Source organism: Mercenaria mercenaria, chromosome 13 (genome assembly GCF_021730395.1).
Source record: "Mercenaria mercenaria strain notata chromosome 13, MADL_Memer_1, whole genome shotgun sequence".
NCBI classification, from domain to species: domain Eukaryota; kingdom Metazoa; phylum Mollusca; class Bivalvia; order Venerida; family Veneridae; genus Mercenaria; species Mercenaria mercenaria.
This window is the reverse complement of record NC_069373.1, coordinates 51,944,282-51,961,518: the sequence shown is the minus strand read 5'-3', so window position 1 is coordinate 51,961,518 and position 17,237 is coordinate 51,944,282. Positions and strand designations below refer to the sequence as shown.

Genomic DNA, 17,237 nt, shown 5'->3' with positions numbered 1-17,237 from the left:
CAGAAAAATTTGAACAACATTTGTAGAAGGTCACACAAGAACCATTTGTGTAAAATTATCTTAATATCAGGCTAGCAGTTTCACACAAGAAGATTTTTAAAGTTTCCACTATATACATATAGAGAAAAGTGACCACACCTTCTGGCGGCCATGTTTTTTGACAAATGGGTATAATCTGAACACCATTTGTGTAGAATTATTCTAAAATTGGGCCAGCAGTTTCACACAAGATTTTTTTAATTTCCACTATATACATATTGAGAAAAGTGACCACGCCTCCTGGCGGCCATGTTTTTTGAAGAATCGATATATTTGAACAATCTTGGTAGAGGGTCACACAAGGACCATTTGTGTGAAATTATTTTAAAATCGGGCCATCGGTTTAGGAGGAGATGTCGTTTAAAGACTTTTCTATTTTTAGCTCTGGTGGTCCCTATGTGCAACCAAGCGGAACCGTTTGAAGAACTTTGGTAGAGGACCATCCAAGCCAAGTTTCATCAAAATCCATTCAGCGGTTTTGGAGGAGATGTCTTTTAAACACAATTGTTGATGACGGACGGACGGACTAACGATGGACACAGTGTGATCACAATAGCTCACTATGAGCATTGCTCAGGTGAGGTAAAAATACCTGCTCACATTGTAAGCAACAAAAATAGTAAAATATTTTTACTCTATGCCATAAAACACCGAGTACAAAAATATACATGGCTGTCAAACTCTTTAACTATTACTCTGGAGACTGAATTCTTATCTGGTGACCAAGTGCTGGCAAAATCACTTGTCTGACTTGCCAAGCTTGTCCCAGTGCTCGTATAAACAAGAAGGATTATTTTAACCATATTTTACTATAACCATTATAACACATAACAAGAGGGCCAAGATGGTCCTAGGTCGCTCACCTAAACATACCATAACAGTGTTAACATGTTTGACATAGGGATTTCATGGAAACAAATATTCTGACCAATTTTCATTAAGATTGGACCGAAAATGTAGTCTTCTGAAGTGTAAACAAGTATTTTCTTCAATTTAACATAATGACCTAGTTTTTAAGCAAAGGTCACCTACATTCAAACTTGGCCTAGATTTGATCAAGGCAATCATTCTGACTAAATTTCATGAACCTCAATTGAAAAATACAGCCTCTATCGCATACAAAACCTTTTTCTTTGATTTGTCCTAGCGACCTAGTTTTTGATCCCAGATGACCCGTATTCAAAATTGACCTTAATTTCATCAAGGCTATCATTCTGACCAAATTTCATGAAGATCAATTGAAAAATACAGTCTCTATCGCATACACAAGGTTTTTTTATTTGACCTAGTGACCTAGTTTTTAACCACAGATGACCCATATTCTAACTTGACCTAGATTTCATTAAGGCAATCATTCTGACTAAACTGTATGTATATCCAGTGTAAAATGCAGCCCCTATTGCGTACACAAGGTTTTTCTTTAATTTGACCGGGTGACCTAGTTTTTGAACCTAGATGACCCATATTCAAATTCTACCTAGATTTCATCCAGACAAACATTCTGATCACATTTCATGAAGATCCGGTGTAAAATGCAGCCCCTATTGCATACACAAGGTTTTTCTTTGATTTGACCTTGTGTCCTAGTTTTTGACCCCAGATGACCCATATTCGTAACTGGCCTAGATTTCATCAAGGCAATCATTCTGACCAAATTTCATGAAGATCAATTGAAAAATACAGCATCTATTGCTTACACAAGGTTTTTCTTTGATTTGACCTAGTGACCTAGTTTTTGACCCCAGATGACCCATTTTCCAACTTGGCCTAGATTTCATCAAGGTAATCATTCTGACAAAATTTCATGAAGATCAATTGAAAAATACAGCCTCTATCGCACACACAAGGTTTTTCTTTGATTTGACCTAGTGACCTAGTTTTTGACCCCCGATGACCCATTTTCGATCTTGGCCTAGATTTTATCAAGGTAATCATTCTGACCAAATTTCATGAAGATCAGTTGAAAAATACAGCCTCTATCGTATACACAAGGTTTTTCTTTGATTTGACCTAGTGACCTAGTTTTTGACCCTAGATGACCCATTTTCGAACTCTGCCTAGATTTCATCAAGGTAATCATTCTGACAAAAATTCATGAAGATCAACTGAAAAATACAGCCTCTATCGCATACACAAGGTTTTTCTTTGATTTGACCTAGTGACCTAGTTTTTGACCCTAGATGACCCATTTTCAAACTCGACCTAGATTTCATCAAGGTAATCATTCAGACCAAACTTCATGAAGATCAGTTGAAAAATACAGCCTCTATCGCATACACAAGCTAAATGTTCACGGACGACAGACAGACGCCGGACATCGAGCGATCAGAAAAACTCACCTGAGCATTGCTCAGGTGAGCAAAAAAAAGAAAAAAGCCTCCGGCAAAAACCAACCTGTCAAAATCATATTTCGCCTCTCATGTATTCTAGATGACCCGGCAGGGTTTTTCTTTTTACCAGGAGGGAGAGGGGCCCAGGCCTGTGATTTAGGGAAAAAATAGCTTGGTATTTGGGCAAGGGGGAATAAAATCCTGATGTAAAGTCAGTTTTGGGGGAAAACTGCATGATTTAAAAGAAATTTTCTGAGGGGAAGGGGCCTGTTAAAGGCCCCTATTATGAAGGGGAAAAAAAACTCTGCCCGGTATCCATCTATTCCTATTTCTTTTTATAACAAGAGGACCATGATGGTCCTGAATCGCTCACCTCTTCCCACATGACCCAGTTCTGAGTATGACGTCCTTTTTTCTATTATTTGACATAGTGACCTAGTTTTTGAGCTCATGTGACCCAGTTTTGAACTTGACCTAGATATTATCAAGATAAAAAATCTTGACCAATTTTCATGAAGATCCATTGAAAAATATGGTCTCTAGAGAGGTCACAAGGTTTTTCTATTATTTGACCTATTGACCTAGTTTTCGAAGGTACGTGACCCTGTTTTGAACTTTATACAGATATTATCAAGGTGAACATTCTCACTAATTTTCATGAAGATCTCATGAAAAATATGGCCTCTAGAGAGGTCACAAGGTTTTTCTATTTTTATACCTACTGGCCTAGTTTTTGACCGCACGTGACCCAGTTTTGAAACTGACCTAGATATCATCAAGGTGAATATTCAGATCAATTTTCATGAAGATCCATTGAAAAATATGGCCTCTAGAGAGGTCAAAAGATTTTAATAATTTTAGACCTACTGACCTAGTTTTTGATAGCAGTTGACCCAGTTTCAAATTTGACCTACATATCATAAAGATGAACATTCAGACCAACTTTCATACAGATCCCATGAAAAGTATGGCCTCTAGAGAGGTCACAAGGTTTTTCTATTATTTGACCTACTGACCTAGCTTTTTACGGCACATGACCCAGTTTCAAACTTGACCTAGATATCATCAAGATGAACATTCTGACCAATTTTTAGGGAGATCCATTCACAAGTATGGCCTCTATAGAGGTCACAAGGTTTTTCTATTTTTAGACCTACTGACCTAGTTTTTGACCGCACATGATCCTGTTTCGAACTTGACCTAGATATCATCAAGATGAACATTCAGACCAATTTTCATATAGATCCCATGAAAAATATGGCCTTTAGAGAGGTCACAAGGTTTTTCTATTATTTGACCTACTGACCTAGTTTTTGACGGCACATGACCCACTTTCGAACTTGACCTAGATATCATCAAGGTGAACATTCTGACCAACTTTCATACAGATCCATGAAAAATATGGCCTCTAGAGAGGTCACAAGGTTTTTCTATTATTTGACCTACTGACCTAGTTTTTGATGGCACGTGACCCAGTTTCGAACTTGACCTAGATATCATCAAGATGAACATTCTGACCAATTTTCATGAAGATCTCATGAAATATATGGCCTCTAGAGTGGTCACAAGGTTTTTCTATTTTTAGCCCTACTGACCTAGTTTTTGACCGCAGGTAACCCAGTTTCGAACTTGACCTAGATATCATCAAGATGAACATTCTGACCAACTTTCATACAGATCCCATGAAAAATATGGCCTTTAGAGAGGTCACAAGGTTTTTCTATTATTTGACCTACTGACCTAGTTTTTGATGGCACGTGACCCAGTTTCGAACTTGACCTAGATATCATCAAGGTGAACATTCTGACCAATTTTCATGAAGATCTTGTGAAATATTTGGCCTCTAGAGAGGTCACAAGGTTTTTCTATTTTTAGACCTACTGACCTAGTTTTTTAAGGAACGTGACCCAGTTTCGAACTTGACCTAGATATCATCAAGATGAACATTCTGACCAATTTTCATGAAGATCTTGTGAAATATATGGCCTCTTGAGAGGTCACAAGGTTTTTCTATTATTTGACCTACTGACCTAGTTTTTGACGGCACGTGACCCAGTTTCGATCTTGACCTTGATATCATCAAGATGAACATTCTGACCAATTTTCATGAAGATCTCATGAAATATATGGCCTCTAGAGAGGTCACAAGGTTTTTCTATTTTTAGCCCTACTGACCTAGTTTTTGACCGCAGGTGACCCAGTTTCGAACTTGACCTAGATATCATCAAGATGAACATTCAGACCAACTTTCATACAGATCCAATGAAAACAAGAGCTGTCCATAAGACAGCCAAGCTCGACTATTCGAAATACTGTCACAGAAGCAGGAAATTATTACCCAAAATGTTAAATATCAAAAGAGTTTTAAGTTCGAAAGGGGACATAATTTGACCAAAATACATATCAAAGTTATGGGACTTGGTGCTATCAACTAGTTTTATAACCCCGAAGAAACATATTAAGTTTCAATTCAATATCTGCATTAGTTTTGGGGATAGTAACTTGCATGTAAAACTTTAACCAGAATTTTCTAAGTCCAAAAGGGGGCATAATTTGCTCAAAATACATGTTAAGAGTTATGGAACTTGACCCAGTGAGGTTGGTAATTGACCTAGAAAAAGAATAAATAAGTTTCAAAGCTATATGCCTTTTGGTAATAGCTGTATGTACTTGCACGCAAAACTTTAACCAGGATTTTCTAAGTCCAAAAGGGGGCATAATTTGCCCAAAATACACGTCAGAGTTATAGGACTTGGTGCTATCAACTAGTTTTATAACCCCGAAGACACACGTGAAGTTTCAGCTTAATATCTGTAGTAGTTTTGGAGATAGTTACTTGCATGTAAAACTTTAACCAGGATTTTCTAAGTCCAAAAGGGGACATAATTTGCCCAAAATACATGTCAGAGTTATGGGACTTGACCCAGTGAGGTAGGTAATTGATCTAGAAAAAGCAAAAATAAGTTTCAAATCTATATGCCTTTTAGTAATAGCTGTATGTACTTGCACGCAAAACTTTAACCAGAATTTTCTAAGTCAAAAAGGGGGCATAATTTGGCCAAAATAATGGTCAGAGTTATGGGACTTGGTGCTATCAACTAGTTTTATAACCCCAAAGACACATGTGAAGTTTCAATTCAATATCTGCATTAGTTTTGGAGATAGTAACTTGCATGTAAAACTTTAACCAGAATTTTCTAAGTCCAAAAGGGGGCATAATTTGGCCAAAATACATGTCAGAGTTATGGGACTTGACCCAGTGAGGTAGGTAATTCGATGGGTTAGTGCAACACGGTCGTAACTCATTTTTTGAAAACTTTACAGGAGAAGCAAAAAATATTTTTGTATTCAAATGATGTAATGAAAAACAATACAATCTATATTATTTCTATCAAATAACAATAATAACTACATGTTGAAAAACGGCGTTAAACCCAAAACAAAACAAAATACAATACTATGGGAAAAAATGTCAAAAAAAATGTTCACTGAGGAGTTATTTGGAAGTTTTCCAGTTACGACCATGTTGCGCTGAAATGTGTGGAAATTTTGTCAAAAACTTAGTGCAACAAGGTCGTAACTAAATGTTAACAAAAAATTTATTGGAGATAATTCATAACAGAGATGTTTATTCAAAAGACTATTAATTCAATATTTTTAAGCATATTCATTTATCTTTTTCTGTACTTTCATTGACTTGTTTTACTCGCAAAAATGTCAGAAAAATCATATAATATGTAGAAATAAAAATGTACTACTACAAAAACACATTTTAAATTATTTAAAAGTATTTTACAGTAAAAAGACAATAAGAGCTTGATCTGGGCTAAGATATTTGCATATTTTACTGAATATTACTGAGAATTTTAGTATTCATGTTGTTTCAGTATTTTACAGTAAATGGACATTGTAAGAGCTTGACTGGTCAAAGGTACTTGAATATTTTACTGAATTTAGGCACTGGGATCCTTTACGGTCAAACTTATTTCATTACTTTACAGTAAATGGACAACAGAAGCTTGACTGGTTCAAAATATTTACATATTTTACTGAATATAGGCTCTGAGAACTTTTATGGTCAAAGTTATTTCAGTATTTTACAGTAAATGGACAATAAGTGCTTGACTGGTCCAAGGCACTTGAATATTTTTCAGTATGTAGACACTGAGTGTCTTTAAAGTACAAGATATTTGCATATTCATAGAATATAGGCATTATGAGCCTTTAAGGTCTAAGGTATTTGAATATGTCTGTGTTTAGTTATTAGATTTTCATCAAGAAATATGCACTAGTTCTGCAGAATAAATAATGCATGCAACAGGAGCACAATACTATTCTGCAAAATACATATGCATGCTTCTTGATACAAGTCTAAAAGTCTTTTATGCCCCCAAAGGGAGGCATATTAGTTTTCAACTGTCCGTCGTCCGTTCGTTCGTTCGTTCGTTAGTTAGTAAGTTAGTTCGTCAAAATGTTAACTTTTTGCATGAAGGCACATTTTAATCGCGAACCACTGCACCCAGGACCTTCAAACTTCACATGCTGATAGTACTTATTGAGTACACGACCCCTACTGACTTTGGGGTCACCAGGTCATAAGTCAAGGTCACCAGGACAAAGGTCAAGGCGCTGCGGGGGCATTTGTCACCATTAGTGACAGCTCTTGTTATTTATAATACATAAAAATCTACACTTGAACAATTATCAATGGTATAAATTTGCTCTTTAGCTTGAGTAAAACTGAAAATGTTATAATTAAAGAACATGACAAACACAACAACACAGTCACATGAAACTAACATCCAAAATGATGCCATACACCAGTCCTGATGTAAAATTTGAATGTCAGTATGGTCTGTTCCTGGAAATTTTGTAATATATGTATGAAATGGCAGCCTCTGATGTATGTTTTTTTGTCTAAATTTTCAGGTATTAAGAGGGTCCCCACCTCCTGTTAGGTTGGTCAGGGGAGTCTCCCTCTGGAATATAGGTATAAAATGGAAGCCTCTAGTGCCTTTTTGGGTCACAACTTTGACTTACATGATTGGATACCTCCCTCCTGTTAAGGGGATCAGGTGGATCTCTCCCTGGATTTTCTTTTTTAATACAGGTATGAAATGGTGGCCTCAGGTGCAATTGGGTTTAAATGTAAAGGTAGAGAAGGAGATACAAAGGTAGAGAAGGGGTTCAGAGGGTTTCCCCTAGAAATATTTTAAACGTTCTTATAAAACTACATATATTATAAAACGCTTCTTGTGCATTTTTGGGTTTGAATTTTGAGGTACAAGAGGTTAACCCTCCCTCCTGTTAGTGAGACTCAAGTGAGGAGAGTGGGGAGGGGCTCTCCCCTGGAAATTTCTGTAATTTAGGTATGAAATGGTTGCCCCTTGTGCATTTCTGGGTCTAAATTTTGAAGTAAAGGAGGGGAATCAGGGGATAACTCCTTCCTGTTTGGTATAATACCTCCTTCCTATTTGGGGGAGGAAAGGGTCTCCTCTGGAAGTTTTTGAAATTTAGGTATGAAACTACAGCTGCTTTTGAGAAAAGCGCATGTTTCCCACAACTGCCAAATCATCTGAATAGTAGTATAAGATCGGACGAGAAATGTTCAAGCGTAAACCCTACACCCTATATATTCTTAATTCCCAATCAGACTTCCAGTGCTTTAATTATCAAAAACAACCCAATCAGACTTTCAGAGCTTTGACACAACCTAATCAGACTTCCAGTGCTTTGATTATCAAATACAATCCAATCAGACTTTCAGTGCTTTGTTTATCAAAAACCAATGTTTCAAGGGCCATACTTCCAAAGTGCCTGGGCTAATTTGGCAAGTTATCAAACTTGGCTGAGGACTTACTGGCAAACACATTTTTTTCAAGTTTGGTGAAGATCGGATGAGAACTGTTAGACTTAAAGAGTGTGGACAAGATTTGTGATAGACGGATGGATGGACAGACAGGAGTAAATCAATATGTCTTCCACCACACAGTGGTGTGGGAGACATAATAATGGCCTCTAGAGCATTTTTCGGTCTATATCTTGAGGTATAGGAGGGGATACTTCCCTCCTGTTATGGGCTCGGGAGCATCTCCCCTCCTGGAAATTTTGAAATGCAGGCATGAAATGGTGGACTCTGGTTCAGTTTTGGGTCTATATATTGAGAAAATATTATTTTGTTTGCATGCGACTTCGATGAGTTTAAGTTACTGGGGGGTATAGGGGGAGCACGGGCTCTCTTGGTCATGGCCTTGATCACCAGGCCTTTATGTTTGTGTTTTGCAACATAAAAATCAAGTAAATCATTCATTAAATTTAAATGTAAATGCTGGTCAATATATTTATGTTTAGTGGTTTAACGACTTATACAAATATTCGATATACCCAACAAAATCTTCTGTATATCCAAATAAAACTTATCGGAATACGAGCTTTACAAGCAGAAGTCATGCTTCACTTATAGCACAGAAACATTTTCCCCCTTTAATAATACCATTTTGTATTTTGCACAATTCATGGAAATGTGCATACAAAAAGGAAAAATGTTTTTTCATTGTTATCCTTTCACAGTTTTACATGAAACTTGCATAAAGGAAAGTTTATTTGATAATTACAATTATAAAAAGGTGCCTTTTTTCCTCTTAAAATTAAGTCAAGACATTATGAATAGGGCTTCTGATGCTAAAAATTATTGAATTTGGAAGAAGTTTTGCTGAGAAATAGTTAACAATTTTTTAACAGAGTAAGTGTTTTGGTAAAATCCTAAACATGTTGGTCAATAAATTCTTAACACCACTTTGCATTGATAAAATATGAAATAAGGTAACAGTATTAATTTGTAGTATTAATACTATTTTCTAAGTTGTTTAAAAACAAAAATTATCCTTATTTATCGTTTAACTATTGTAATATGTTACACTTTGTGAGTTACAACCATGTTGCACAGAAATTTCAAAGTGAAATAGCATACTAACTCTGTGCAACAAAGACGTATGTTGAGTTACGACCATGTTGCACTGACTGGAAGTGTCTTCCTGAGATACAACCTTTTGACAATTTTACTTTTTTCACTTTAATTTTAAGAATGTGATGTAGATATTTTAACAAGTGATGTTTTTATGTTAAATAAGGCAAATTATGTAAAAAAGTGTATTTGGTAAAAAAATCAAGTTACGACCATGTTGCACTGACCCATCGAATTGATCTAGAAAAAGAAAAAATAAGTTTTAAATTTATATGCCTTTTAGTAATAGCTGTATGTACCTGCACGCAAAACTTTAACCAGAATTTTCTAAGTCCAAAAGGGGGCATAATTTGGCCAAAATGAAGGTCAGAGTTATGGGACTTGTTGCTATCAACTAGTTTTATAACCCCGAAGACACATGTGAAGTTTCAATACAATATCTGCATTAGTTTTGGGGATAGTAACTTGCATGTAAAACTTTAACCAGAATTTTCTAAGTCCAAAAGGGGGCATAATTTACTCAAAATACATGTTAGAGTTATGGAACTTGACCCAGTGAGGTTGGTAATTGACCTAGAAAAAGAATAAATAAGTTTCAAAGCTATATGCCTTTAAATGATAGCTGTATGTACTTGCATGCAAAAACTTAACCAAGGTGTGACGCCGACGCCGACGCCGACGCCAGGGTGAGTAGAATAGCTAGACTATTCTTCGAATAGTTGAGCTAAAAATGGCCTTTAGAGAGGTCACAAGGTTTTTCTAATATTTGACCTACTGACCTAGTTTTTGACGGCACATGACCCAGTTTCGAACTTGACCTAGATATCATCAAGGTGAACATTCTGACCAATTTTCATGAAGATCTTGTGAAATATATGGCTTCTAGAGAGGTCACAAGGTTTTTCTATTTTTAGACCTACTGACCTAGTTTTTGATGGAACGTGACCCAGTTTCGAACTTGACCTAGATATCATCAAGGTGAACATTCTGACCAATTTTCATGAAGATCTTGTGAAATATATGGCCTCTAGAGAGGTCACAAGGATTTTCTATTTTTAGACCTACTGACCTAGTTTTTGATGGCACGTGACCCAGTTTCGAACTTGACCTAGATATCCTCAAGATGAACATTCTGACCAACTTTCATAAAGATCCCATGAAAAATGTGACCTCTAGAGTGGTCACAAGCAAAAGTTTACGGACGGACGCACGGACGGACGACGGACACCGCACGATCACAAAAGCTCACCTTGTCACAGGTGAGCTAAAAATGATGCCCCTTATTTTATGTAAATTAGGTCGAAAATGAGTGCTCTGCAGTTTAAACCAAGTTCTTCTATAATATGACCTAGTGACCTAGTTTTTGAATCTAGATGAATCAGTTTCAAACACAATACAGATTTTATAAAGACAAAAATTCTGACAGTTTCTGATGAAGATCAGGTATAATGTGGCCTCTTAAAGTGTTAACAAGGTTTCTTTTAATCATCTGCCCTAATGACCTAGGTTTTGGGCCAAGATGATCCAATATCAAATTCAGCTAAGATTTTATTGAGGCGAACATTCCGACAAAGGTTCATTATCTTATAGACCAAAATTATGACCTCAAGAGTGGTAACAGTCAAACTGTTGAGGACAACTCGTGACTTAACATAATATTATGGTGATCACGATGGCTCACGGGTGAGATAAAATCTTACAAGGTCTTGGGTTATATCTAAGGAAGCCCTCTTCTGTCCCATTGAAGTAGTACTGCACACTCTGTTTCAGTTTAGAGATCAACTCTAATTTATTCCCCTTTGCCGAATCCCTGCAAAGGAAGAACAGATGTTTTCAAACTTACTGAACACTCAAATCTACACTCACACTAAAATCATTTATAATTAAAAGTAATTTTCAACAATTTCACTCAACAAGTTTTTAATACTTTTAACCAACAGGATTCATATAGACTAAACATGCAAAAATTTAAGGACATTTCAAGGGCTTTTACCTTATTTTTAAGGACTAGATTTTCAGTATTAGACTGAATAAATACATAACAGGGAACTGATTTTAGCCCACACAACTGAGAAGCTTCTAAAAATTGTACAATACATGTATAGTACCACAGAAACAAACAGCATGCCCAGTCACGCAGAATCCTGCGTTTTTCACGCAGAAAACACCATGTGCACGCATATTTTTCGATGGCCGTGCGTGCAGGTACGCATATTTGTTGTAGCTGGCAAATAAACAAATTCGGCTCAAAAATTGGTGGTCGCTAACCTAAAACCCGGGAAACGCTTGCTTTTGAACAGAAAACCAATAAGCTTCCAGCGGCAAACATCTGCACGATCTAGAGTACTCCAAATACGTCACTAACAAAAATGGCAGACGAGCATGAAAAACTTCATTCTGGGTGGAAATATTAAATTGACCTCAGTGCCATATGAAAGGACGTGTTATCACTAAAAAATAGGCATCATACAGCATTAGTTCCTGCAGGCGTACTGTTGATAATGTGCAGAACAGAATGGTCATCGAGTACTACTGTAAGCAAATGCCTAAGCCAGAGAAAAAGCTGCTGAAGCATTTAGGCCTTAGACATTCGTAATAGTTAAATACTGCTCTTTATGCCTTAGCAGCATATAGTAAACAGGCTAGGCCTATATAAATACAGTATGACTGAGTTTACTGAATAAATACTGTAAACATTATCTAATATCTGTTGCTTTTAGTTTTCATACCAGTACATATGTTCATGTTTTGGGAAAATTCAGTGTACCCAGATTTTTTAAGCCTGTACCCACTTTTTCCAAAAGTAGTGGGTACAGGTACCCACTTTTTAAAAATCCTGTGGGCATGCTGACAGAAAATACAGTCCCAAACACCTCAACTCTTCATTTAAGTCGCTTACCTGAAGACTGCATCACCAACATAGTCCATGTTAGAAATATCTGGGATACCGCGAACATAGTCCACAACTGCATGGATAACATTATCTGGATTAGGCTAGAGAATGAAAAAAAAACATCACGGTACATAGATAAAAAAAAACATCACTGTACCCAGATAATGATTAAGGAGTAAATTGTTGCAAAAAATCTTAGAAACCTAGGCAATTACTTTTTGAACTGTTGATATATGTTAGGAAATAACTACTATGTATAAATTATCACAAGCAATTTGGATCAAACCATGTTTCATGCTATTACTGAATGGAAGACAGCGAGTACAATCAGAATCTCTTGATACCAAATGTGCCTTCTGAGGCAACCCAGTTGTTTCAAATGGTGTTTTAATATATCCTCAAATTATTCCCAGATAAATACACAACTGAAATTTTTGTGCATCTCAAAAAGGCATCAATTTTAATTAATTTCCAAAAAACAACTCAACATGTTAACCATTTGTTTACTTCATTCAGTTCAATCCCTATCATGTACTTCTTTTTGTAGATTCAGCTTGTGTGTTGGATTTTAAGTCAAATTAATACGAGGGCAGTTCAAAAATAACGTAGACTTATGTAAAGAGCAATGTGAAATATATCATTGTAATTCGCAATCTTTCTCATTTGTTCATACATTTTTTGTAACATTTTTACTGATAGGCGAAGCGCATGGAACGTTTTAATTACCATAGCTACGCATTTTCATCCGTCTTGATTTGAATTTAATCAATAATATTTGCACTGATAGAACACTTGTTTGCCAGAAAATACGTCAGTGCAAAGTGAAATTTTTGCGAAAAGCAACTGAAATTTACAAACTAATGAAGCAGACGCCAAAACAATGTTGGTCATCTGTGTCTTGATTTTCAAGTGGTAAAAACGATTCGCAAATGTCCCATACTTGCTTAAAGACAGTGGAGGTGAAGGGAGAAAACAAAAAATCCGTGATTCCGCGTGAACGTCAATGTATGACGCCTTGGATAAAGACCAAGTACTCACGTTTAGCACTCTGTCTGAGATGCATGGCACAAGTGTTCACTTTTCAGCACTCTAACCAAACAACTCATTATGACTTAGGTGTTGTTCATCAAAATTAATAAAAGAATTTTACAAATATTGAATAATGCAAACCTAATGAAAGCATCTTGATGAAATATGATCACCGTGCGCCGGGTTCCTGTGACCGTTTTCGAAGTGGCGTAATTCCAGACTGCACGCCAGATTTGCAGTGCAGTGAGTAGGAAGATTGTGAAATCATGATGGTATATTTGTTTGTTATTGTAATATTCCATTAAGTATAACAAGCTGAGATAAGTCAGTTATATTGGACAAACACCTTGAACATCTATCAGGTCGTACGGCAACTTTCAAGTTGTAACTAATACCAGTATTTCCGTATTAAGCCCCCCTATGTAAATCAGCCTCACCGTGGAGGAAAAAAGTTCAACAACCACCCCTAATTTATAGTCAACATAATAAGTAATTTACAGTATTATCCAATGTATATTAAGAAAAACATACTCATTTAAATCAAAAGTTATAATGTTACCGGTATGTAATCATATCAATAAAAGTAAACATGTTTATTTACTAATTACGAGTCAACGGTATCCATTATCAAATAGAAAATTAAATGTAAATCCATTTTTGATTTGTTTTTGCACCACCGGCACAAGCTCTGCGATTTAAACAAATTTGGCAAAGGTTAACTTCTCGGCAGTTTATAACTTTATTAAAGTGGCAATAAGCACGTGCAACCATGGCATTGTGTATTGCTACCCGCATGTAATAAGGAAAATATTATCGGAGTACACAGCTGTTTGGGTATGATGACGTAATGTGTAATGTCGCGAGCGTGTCACGGAATACATGAGGTACCGTATTTACTGCATAATTTTAAGACACGCTGCATTAAATTGGATGCCAAATAATTACGTTTTGGGGGTATTAAACAACACAGAAACACTTTACAGTTGGTTTGAACGATGTTTTTAAGTTTTGTAAAAATTTTCATTTTTATTTTTTTACCTCAAATGAACGCCCCCTCTTTGGAAAATGTAACGCCCCCGGGGGCGTATATTCGGGAAAATACGGTAAGATCTAAGGTGCTCCTTTTCAGGAAAAGGCGGGCAGAAACACCACCTTTCTACAAGCCAGCTGGACAAATCCCTGAAGAGAAGAACTGAGAATGGTTCCAACCAAAGTGAGTGGCAAGTGATGACCAGTTATTTTATTCCATTCAGAAGTCATTACCTTAATAGTTTTAGCAGCATCCTGTGATGCTCGGGACAGCAGATCCTTGTAGAAATCATACAGATCTTCTTCGGTAAGGATATGATTTCCTGAAGTAATAAATAATTAAGATGATGAAGAGAATCAGTAGACAAAATGCTGAACACTACAAAAATATATTTTATTAAATGTATGTTTTGAAATTTATCTTCTGTTTATCAGATAAAAGTTCAAATGCAGCAAATACATGCGAACAACAGTAGAGAAAAAATTTATAAACAACAACAAAGCAGTAACAACTGTATGATGTATGTCAATATCAAATGGTCATTATCCATCCAAATGGTTTACGAAAGTTCAAACAAAGACGATTACAGAGATCTATAATGTAAACTTCTCAATTTCAATACATCTTGCAAATTTCTGCAATAAATCGCAATCAAATTACAAAAATTACTGCATTTACTGAAAATGTGACTGCAAATCTTGGTTACAATTTGTGTTCTTCTTCCAATAAAGTGCTGGGCTCAACTGGAGCATACTCTTGTACCTGTTAATAACTTACTGTCTTTCATCTTATAAAACCACTGGGATGTCATATTGACCATTCTGCATTTGATTCTGATATACTTTGCATTATTGCTATTGGTTTTATAACCAAAGAACTATAAAATACACAGAATGGCAACTGTAGATAATTTGAGATAATCTCCCATCATCTCGTGTTTGCACATTATCTTTTTTCAAAGCGTTTGCCAACTTGATCATGTTGATCAATCGTGATCAAATCAACAGACGCTTACTGAAGTATAAAACTGGCGGTACAGTCAGCGCGTAATAAACCGAATCAAGCCCATTTTTCAAACGACAAATGTTTATTTCTCAAACTTCCAATTCATAAATTCATTCCTTCCCCGTGTAGAAAATACTAATAGCATTAAAAAAGCACCATTATCATTATAAACAAACGATCTGATAGAAAGTTACCTTATTTCAAAGCGTTTGCCGACTTGATCAATCGTGATCAAATCAACAGACACTTACTTCAACAAGATCTCATTCAGTTGCCACTAGATGTTGGCCAGATTTGCTCTATATGCCTTTCAAGTTGCCGATCTATTTATTTTTATATCTCTTTGTTATAACTAATGCTCGCTATATACATTGTATGCTAGATTTCGCAATATTAATTAAGCCAATTAGTGGCTTTTCTGGGACCTGTTCATAGCATTCAAGGACAAACTCAAATATTTATGTTGACAGACCTAATAATGCTGCACACAAGCAGAATCGGTTTGGATTCAGGTCCAAAGACTTTGCTATTTCATCCATCACATACTCCTTGGTTTCTAGGGAGCCTTTGTATGTCAACTTGAGGTTCTGGTTGGAGAAGTATCGTGGCGGATCAAATATTGCATAAACTGCATTCTGTCCCAAAATTCCCTGTAATCCATGCTCACGGCAGAAGGCTATTACTTCTTGCTCATGATCATCCATCGACATTGCCACACCAATACCAAGCTGCCGCAGAGCTAAACGCAAAGCACCACTAAGGAATATTGGTGGATTCCACCAGACTTTTGGAGGAGGCGTGCCTCTGTTGTAAATGTGTCGCAGGACCATATTCACCTTTTTCTTTTGATTGAGCTGTGCTGAATACCATGTATCCATTTTCTGACTCTCTAACGCACCATTGAAAAATACGACTAATTCCATATTTGCCATTTGGCAGGCTTGTAGTAAATTGGACAGGAAGGTCAACATTCTATTCCACTGCCCTCCACAGACCCAGTCAGAGAAATAGCCTCCATATAATCTATCCAGGCAGCTTTCTGCATCAACTATCAAACAAAATCTACTCGAACCAGGCACTCTGCCACGCCTCTTTGGTACAAAACTTTTGGATATTTTTAGCAAGTCAACAGAGAGGCAGGCACTTGAGCAGTGCGTTTCCAAATAGGCTTGCAAATCTTTGATCCCCATTGTTATAGAAGAAAATAATTAGCAGAACATTAATGCATATCTCAATTAAAAACTTGGCTGAATGTTTTTGCAAAGAACTCGGTTCTTGTCACTCAATTTTAATGCCGAAACCTAGCGGTCGTTTTCCACCATGTGCTCTTCGCAGCAAACGGCCTTCAGCTACATTTGCCGTAAGTGCGCATGCGTGATGAGGAATTTTACATCCCAGCATTCCAAAAAAAATAGACATGGCGGCGGAGACAATTTTTCAACCCGGAACTGGCGTTGCGCCAGCAACTTTAGTAGAACTGACAGTTGGATGCAGGTTGTTTTAACACGCTTGTTACTGTTCTAAGTCCATTTTCCCAGAATGCATTACACAAGCACACACTATTTTGAAATATCTTTTTAACTTGCGAAATAATCCTTCCTTGTCAAACTAAGGGAGGCAATTTCGTAAACACTGATCAAGGGAGGCTACTGCTTTGTTTTGAAATCACTGAAGCTGAACCTTACATACAATATAACATAGTTCCATAAATTATAACATGGCTGTTAAATTAAATATGCCTCCCACATAACATGAATCTAAACAGATGAAACTTGAATGTCCCATAAAATCCCGAGGTATCATTATTTAGACTACATTACGCATAAGCATTTTTTTTTTTGGCAGGAATCCACCACCTTGACAGAATAATCAATATACACCAGTATATTTCATAATAGATGTGTCTTTACATACTTTCTGTTTACGAAAAATAGTAGTATTTCCAAA

At 36.4% G+C, this 17,237-nt stretch overlaps 2 protein-coding genes across 3 annotated transcripts in view; one reads left to right on the top strand and one right to left on the bottom strand.

Moving 5' to 3' along the window:
- LOC123528770 (constitutive coactivator of PPAR-gamma-like protein 1 homolog) overlaps positions 1-17,062 on the bottom strand; it is a 36,417-nt gene extending 19,355 nt beyond the window's left edge. The window contains exons 1-4 of one of the 2 annotated variants that reach the window (XM_045308750.2): positions 15,763-17,062; positions 14,519-14,607; positions 12,233-12,327; positions 11,034-11,143 (exon numbers count right to left, since the gene is read on the bottom strand). In XM_045308750.2, the coding sequence (XP_045164685.2) occupies positions 11,034-11,143; positions 12,233-12,327; positions 14,519-14,607; positions 15,763-16,480 (1,012 nt within the window). In that variant the 5' untranslated portion in view covers positions 16,481-17,062. The remainder of the gene's footprint in view (positions 1-11,033; positions 11,144-12,232; positions 12,328-14,518; positions 14,608-15,762) is intronic. The other variant, XM_045308752.2, reaches the window with a different exon arrangement.
- The window catches only part of LOC123528771 (copine-8-like), a 36,705-nt gene continuing 36,145 nt past the window's right edge, over positions 16,678-17,237 (top strand). Inside the window, exon 1 of the mRNA XM_045308754.2 lies at positions 16,678-16,784. Within this exon, the coding sequence (XP_045164689.1) occupies positions 16,708-16,784 (77 nt within the window). The 5' untranslated portion in view covers positions 16,678-16,707. The remainder of the gene's footprint in view (positions 16,785-17,237) is intronic.